At 33.0% G+C, this 7,932-nt stretch overlaps 1 protein-coding gene across 2 annotated transcripts; it reads right to left on the bottom strand.

The window, feature by feature from the left end:
* Window positions 1–4,030: 4,030 nt before the first annotated feature.
* LOC110731249 (trans-resveratrol di-O-methyltransferase-like) lies at window positions 4,031–7,072 on the bottom strand. 2 transcript variants are annotated; one of them, XM_021911096.1, is made up of 2 exons: window positions 5,697–7,072; window positions 4,031–4,453 (listed from the first exon to the last, which is right to left on the bottom strand). In XM_021911096.1, the coding sequence occupies exons 1-2, from the start codon at window positions 6,474–6,476 to the stop codon at window positions 4,139–4,141; spliced, it is 1,095 nt and encodes a 364-aa protein (XP_021766788.1). In that variant the 5' UTR covers window positions 6,477–7,072; the 3' UTR covers window positions 4,031–4,138. The 2 variants fall into 2 exon arrangements, with proteins under 2 accessions (XP_021766788.1, XP_021766796.1); XM_021911104.1 differs by having other exon boundaries at window positions 4,031–4,294.
* Window positions 7,073–7,932: the final 860 nt, after the last annotated feature.

Raw genomic sequence — 7,932 nt, 5'->3', positions numbered from 1 at the left:
TTGGCGAGGTTGTGGTGGGTAGATCTGGGTTGTGGTCAGATTTTTTTGATGTTATTTTGGGTTACGGTGTCGTGGTGGTAGAAAATCGATGTCGGTTCAGTTTGGGTGGGTGGGGTTTAAATAGGGGCTGAAGGGAGGGAGGTTAGTTGGGGTTTAATCAGGCTTGGAGGTTTGGCGAACCGGGCTTGGAGGTTTGTAGTGATGGTCGGTGGGGTCTGTTGGGTTAAGGTGGTGAATTACGGTGGTGGGTCTGGTGGGTTAAGGTTAGGTGGGTTAAGGTGGTGGGTCTTTTGGGTTAAGGCGGGTTAGTTGGTTGCGTAGTGGCGGCTCGGGCTGGTAGCGCTGGTACTGTGGGTTTTTTTTCAGCATATCCGTCGGAACTTTCTGGCGGAATTGTATGCGTCGAAAATTTCCGACGGACTTTTCCGGTGCCGGAAAACCTCTTCCGATGACTGAATTACGTCGAAAATTCCGTCGGAAAAGTGTTTTCTACGGAATTTTCGGTATTCTTGCACTGTTGTGGCCCTTGAGCTTGGACAACCACCCCTTCTCCTTCTCCCTCCCAAAAGCAGAGAATTGGGCAATTTTTTTTAGTGAAGCACCAAACCACGGCTCGTATTCATATACTACCCCTTTCTTTGGAGTTTCTTTTTCTAAAAATTGACATTCAATGTATTGTCCGTGTGGTCCTTTCGCCCACAATAGGTTAATAGTAACAAAAATCAGCAAGACGTTGTTCATATTAAATACTACCATTTCAAGGTTTGTGAATCATATGGAATTTTGATACCCCTAGATAGAGGTTTGTTAGTGCCAACTAGAATTTTTACCCTCAAATATTCATCCCATGCAATTAAGAGGATCCAAGTCATAATACTCTAGAAACCCTCCTAAGTGTTCTTGATTGGAACTTATTAGACCTTATTCAACATATTGAAACTTATTAGACCTTATTAAACTTATTGGATCTTATTGTTACTTATATGAACTAATCTGAATTTATTAGACCAAAAACTTATTTTTAAAAGGTGAAGAGAACAAGCCCTAGATATCAATTAACAAGTTAGTAGTACTTTTTAGCCGTAATGTACAGTTTATATTTAAATGGCTGCAATTGGAAAAATCAAAACTTTAAAAGGCTGTAATTGACAAATTTTTCTTTTCTTGAAGTAGTATTTCAATTCAATTTTTGCAATATTCATCAATTATACCATTTTGAGTGTTTGACCAATTTTTATTCTTAATACAATTACATGAGATCAAATGTAGTTATATAGTCATATACTCCCCCCCCCCCTTTTTAAATGCACAGTTTAATTGGCACAGTTGTCGAGATGTATCTTTTGATTATTAAGAGGAAAATTTGTCAGAAAAAAGCTTTTAAAACAACTTTTATCTTGAAAAACCTTTTAAAAATTTCTTGGCAAAATAAAACCTATTTGTAAATTTTTTTCTGTTGACAACAACCAAACCTTATTTTGCGGCATCGACCCACTCATGTGCATGTCATGTGCTCTTTTATTTACTATTCCCATCCCCTTTCTTCTATTTCCCGTCTAATTCCCTCCTTAACCCCTCTAATTTAAACCCTTCTCTCTCATCTCTTTTTATACTTGGCCATGGTCAAACTTCATTCAATTTGAAGAAGGTAGTTGCTTTTGTTGCAATTGATTTCCAATAAAATTTGACCAAGGTAATTGCTTTAGTTATGCTTAATTTATTACTCTTTTATGTTTACGAAAGTTTTCAAAAAATTAGGGTTTGGTGCCCCCTTTTTAATATTTACGCTAATTACAAAGGCAACTATAGTTTGGGGCAATAATTACAATGGCTTATCTGAATGTGCATTGCCTTACAAGGACTTTAATTCAGACATAGCAATATCTTAATTTAACAAGTACAACAAAATGAAATTGAGTTCAAGCAATTATCAATAACATTCTCATAAAAATACACCAAAAGGAACCTAATCAATTGTTTTAAAGCATGCAACACATAATTTCTCGAGAGAGGGAGGTTAAGGAGGGATTAGAAAAGGGGGAGAAAATAGTAAAAGAAAAAGAAAAAAGAAAAAAGGACACGTGACATGCATATGATGGATCAACACCGGAAAATGACAAGTCAACATCGAAAAGTGGGGTTTGGTTGTTTTCAAAAAAAAAAAATTTCAAACAGGTTTCATATTACCAAGATATTTAAGGTTTTTCTGGAAAAAAATATTTTAAAAAGTCTATTCTAACAAATTTTCCTTTTATTTTTTGGTGCAAAAATAATACTACCCCCGTTACATATTATGTGGAACTTTTGAATATTTTATATCTCACAAATAATACGCACCTAATATATAACAAAAGTAGTAATTTTTTTGGTAAACTTAACCCACTTTCCCGTAACTTGTCAAACCCTAGCCGTCTTCTCCCTCATCTATCCCTCCCCTCAAAGAAGAAAATTATTGGGAGTGTTTGGCGGCTTTTTGCCTAGCTTTTGGCTTTTTAGTTTGGTCAAACAGCAAAAAAAAAATATGTTTGGTAGTTGGTTATTTTGTTGGCTTTTAAGCTGGCTTTTCCGCCAAAAGCTAATAGGAGTAGCTTTTTCTATTGACTTTTGGCTTGTTGGCCCACTTTTATCACTAATAAACAGCTAACAACCATAAATAATTTTAACAAATACTTTTGTAAACAGCTGACTTAAACAACTAACTTAAAAAGTCAATCCATACAACTAATACTTCCAGCAGGTAAGATGGTTTGGAGGTTTACTTCTTAGGAAAGGTAATCCTCTTGTCAGTGTTGTTTCCTTTAACCCATGATTACATTCATTCAATGAAATCTAGGCTTTAGCTCATACAATTTATGATTATGTTTTCTGATTCAACCTAAACTTTTTTCCTATTTTGCTCAATTGAACTGCTTACTCTTTTAGCTCGTACAATTTCATTTTTGCTTACTTAACTCTTGTTGTAGGGATCTTGATGTTTGCTGGAACAAGGTCTGCATCCAATTTAAGAACTACAAGCAAGGTCTACAAATATTAAAAATGTGTTGACTTTACCAAAAAAAATGTGTTGACTTTGATATGATGAACAGATTGGAGATGGAAGGGTGGTTGATTATGAATTGATTTTGAAACACAATTCTTTGAAATCGAATGCCTCTGATGAAGTGCTCGCCTATAAAAACAATTACTACAACCAATCAGCTACAACTCAACCTCTCAACAACCGAGTAACAATGTTTGAGAAAGAATTCAGCACGGTTGTAAGATATAGAATAATTGTGTATTGTATTTACTTGATGTTTACTAAAGAATATACAACCATATAAATAGAGTTACAAGAGTATTAAGATAATTACGAAAGATAATTAGAATAATTATCCCTAATATAAAGGAACTAGGCTAAACAATATTGAGTAAGATAATCACCGAAGATAAGGGAAGCTGTTGAGCAATTCTAGCTTCAATAATTATCATTCTCTAACAATCTTTCATACATGTAGTGCCTGTAGATTCTTTCATACATGAATTAGTATTTATCTTAATTTTAGGATATATATAATAAAATAGTTGTAATTACGACCTGTAGTGCCATTCCATTTTGCTCTATCTTAATTTTGATGTATATATTCTTGTCCATGTTTGAATTCTAATGTGTTTATTATGAACAGAGGGAGTGCTTTCAACTTCTAACTGTCTTATTTATTAGAGAAATTAATTTTTGAATGTTTATTTATATATTTGCAATTTTGTGGATGACTTCCACTACTAGAAAACAGGTCATTTCCGACAGAATTACGATTACATGCACACACAAAACGTTACACCTGAATAATTTTGATTATCTTAATTATAAATATTGCCAATCACTTCTATTACATTTACATGAAGATGACACTCCTTTTCATATTGGCTGGACTCTGGATTATGCAAGCAAAACAGCATTAATTAAACAAAACATTACAGCTTAATAATTAAATAATTTTGATTATCTTAATTATACAAACCAAACCGCAAAAGTACACAGAACATTATAAAGTAATAATGAAATCATTTGGATTATTTTAACTATAAAAATTAAACAACATAAACATTGCACCTTAACTATGAAATAATTTTACGAACATCATGCACGTCTAAAATCTTAAAAGGGATAGACCTCAATAACAGACCTTGACCCTAGATTACGAGATATCTTATAGTCATTCAAACCAGCACTGATAAACAACTTTCTCCATTCCTCTTCAGTTCTTTCCTTGCCCCCAGCGGTAATATTCATCATCTGCAAGTCCAACAAAATCTGCAAATTCAAGTAATTGGGAATGTTATTATCATTATTGTTCTCCACCACCATATCAATGATAATTATCTTGCCACCTCCACTTTTGCTAGGAATAGCCTCTTTGCATCGCTCAAGTATTTTTATGCAATGTTCATCACTCCAATTATGCAATATGCACTGCAAAAGTTGTTTCGATTAGTGCATAGACATGACGACAACTATATTAATTTCTCTATTCCCAGATAAAAGTTTCATTGGCTCAATGTACTTTTATTCAAAAGTAATTAACAAACGATGAAAATTGGGTTTTACTAACTAAAGGAAAATAAAATAAATATAGTAGTAGAGCTTGGTAAATTAAACTGACTTTAGAAAACAAAATTAACAGAAATAAAACTTTTATAATTTTATTTATAAACAAGATAAGACAAGATTGTTGAATGAAATGAAACTTTTATCTTAGAATGGATGGAGTAAAAAAAAGGAGTCAGTTAATAATCTTGTATTAAATCAATTTTCAGTTTTTCACAGTATTTCCTAGTATTGGCATTCCTAAAGATCTTGTATAACGCTGGAATATTATACAAGTAACAGATAAGTTTATACAATGAGCTCTTCTCTAATTATATCTATAGCTACTACAATAAAAGGAAAAAAAATTAAAAAAAAAAAAAGAAAAGAACCAACATAAAGAACAATGCATGATTCTTTATATACGTAGTATATTATTCCATCATAATCCCTCCGTCACAATAGTTGCAAGTTTGCAACACTTAGACTTTCTAGTTTATACTCATACAATAACTTTGATTACATTCTCACAATATATATAAAAATAATCAGATGTTATTGAAAAATACTCCCTCTGTTTCACGTAATTTTTCTCATTCACCAAGGAAAGTAATGTAAGATTCTTAATTTTTTTTGTAAAAAAAAAGAAGTAATGTTAGTTAATACATGTGATTACTTCATGATGTTAGAGAAATAATACAAGCAAGTCAAATTAAGGTAAAATGACATTATTTCCATGTAGAAAAAATCAATAAAGTAAGATTGGGAAAAACCCTACATAAACAAAAAGTAGAAAGAACTTCGTGAGACAGAGGGGGTATGTTGTTAATTAGTCTAAATGTATACTTTTCAAATATCATTTTATTATTGTTTTACAAATAATAATAATTTCATATATTTATGGAGGTGGATTGGCAGGTGTTTCAATCAGTTTTCTAAAACAAGAGTATAACATACCTCTTGAAGTTAGAAATATTAGACCATATATATATCATACAAAAAGTAAGATAATATATAACATGAAGTTGAGTTTAAACCAACGTATATAACCTATTATTTGTATAATAAAGTATTGCTGAGTTATCTAACAAGGAATAGAAAACTTGGAAATTACAATTAGTAATTTTACCTTGAGTAAGACAACTTGAGCAGGAGGAATAGCCTCAAACATATCACCTTCAACATATATTGGGTTTTTGTCATACCATGTTAAGCCCTGAACCACATGTGGGAGATCAAACACGACACACGTTAACTCAGGGAAGAGCTTAGCAATGGCCTTAGCCATGGTTCCATTGCCGCCACCAACATCAACCAACGACTTAATCCCCACCAATAAGCCCCTGAACTCATCATTAGACATCAACAAGCTCACTACAAATTGAGTATCACTGGCCATAGCGTCATTGAAAAGCTTGTTAAAGTCGGGTACACAGGAGATATATGCCCATATACTCTTTCTATGAGCAGTATGAAAAGGATTGTCATCTTCATTTTGAAACCAACAAGAGAATTTATGTGACGATTCAACAAAGATTGGATCAAGTACCATAAGCGCAAAAGGAGCTAGGGTGAGAGGGTGATCCTTCAATAAAAGTTGGGAGTTTACGGTGAGATCATAAGCTTCTTCACTACTTGATAATATTTGATTAGAAAAGAACTTGGAATGAACAAGAAGGCGCATTAACCGACCTAGAGAAAGAGCCTTGTTTGGATGGAGTGACAATGAAATAGCTAACTCCTTAAGAGTCATAGGCTTGCCATGCTTTTGAATGGCATCTGGGATGCCTAGCTGAATTGCACACTTCAATGCCATGGGGCTTATATAAGAGTAAATATGATTCCATATATGAGTTTGTGCACTCAGTAGCTCTTTTGCTGGTTCAATGGAAAAGCTCATGGGATCCATTTGCGCTTCACACACACACACACACACACAAAAAAAAAAAAAAAAAAAAACTATCTAGCTAATGTAACATAAAGTTTTTTAGTTAATTAAATGCCACAGATAAAGTGACAGGCTGCCAGGATTGGTTGATTCATCAATTAATAACAAAACTTTTTATTAGGTGTGCATTAATGGTTAATACAATTCACATAATTCTGTGGGTAGATTGTCAATTTGTGGTGCAGTGATAAGATGGCAGCTGAAGGAAACGTGTCCTCGACTCGTGTAACATGTATGTTGATGAGTAACATATAGTGATACAAAATGGTGGGACAAAAGACTAAGACTCAGTAGTGAGGTTGTCCGATTGCACTCAGAGTCACACATTTTTTTTTCTTCCTTTCTGAAATCAACAAGTGTCTAAAGCATCTTAACAATGAATCCTCCTTAGCATACAAAGATACAAGATTAAAATGCACGCATTGGATCTTGAGCAATCAGTATCAGGATCATATGAGCTTGCATTATTGAAGGGCTCTAGGACTCTAAATTAGCAATTCACCAAACATAATATTTCTAATTATAAGCAATAAAAAAATTTCAATTTTCAGAAACAAACTCACCCTATGACGTCGATAACATTACGCCAACACGATTATTGTAATTTTCCACCTCACAATCAGCCATGTCCAGCATTGTCTTTAAGCCATTTTCCAACCTAAATGGGCTCCATCTGAAATAGCAATTGCACCAAAAACGTGCAGCATATTGTATATGCTGTAAATCTGTAATGATCAAATATCAACCAGCTAAGCAACAAGAAGCGTAGATGAATTATTCAAAATATGACAAATTAACAAAAACCCTAAACAAATTCAAATGCTTTCCTAGCATTTTGCAATTCAGTCCACTTGTCTTATACATAATCAAATTTTCCATAAAATTAAGCACAATTCGCTCTAATTGACTCAAAATTTAAACCAGAACGAACATAAATTCAAGAAATACATCTAAATAAGTGAATAATAATCACGAAAAATCCAAATTCAACAAAAAGAGAGAATCAAAATGCATAAGCAAATTAAATATAATCAAAACAACTAATTTCATTGAATTAAGAAGTAATAGAATATAGTACTTGATTACATACCAATTTCATGATAAAGGTAAATAATTAGCTTCGAATTGAAGAAAGGGGAGAGCAAAGAGTGTTGAAAGTTTTTGGGCAGAGCTTTTAAGTCCGATTTTTTATTTTGTGAGCCTTAGATTATCTCCTTTTGTTTATCAAGGCCAGTTTTGGGTCATTGGGGTAAATCTGTAAAACTGCTAACACCAATGACCCAAAACTGTAAAACTGTTAACACCAATAGCGATTTAAGAGTAAAACAACTACTAGATGTACTTCGTGATGCTCATTTCTATTTATTTATTTATTTTACTTTTGCTTCATTTTAAAATAGTCATGGGTATATAAGTA

This window comes from Chenopodium quinoa, unplaced genomic scaffold (assembly GCF_001683475.1).
Source record: "Chenopodium quinoa cultivar QQ74 unplaced genomic scaffold, ASM168347v1, whole genome shotgun sequence".
NCBI classification, from domain to species: domain Eukaryota; kingdom Viridiplantae; phylum Streptophyta; class Magnoliopsida; order Caryophyllales; family Amaranthaceae; genus Chenopodium; species Chenopodium quinoa.
Note: the sequence above shows the minus strand (reverse complement) of the source record. Positions and strands in the feature narration are given on the sequence as shown.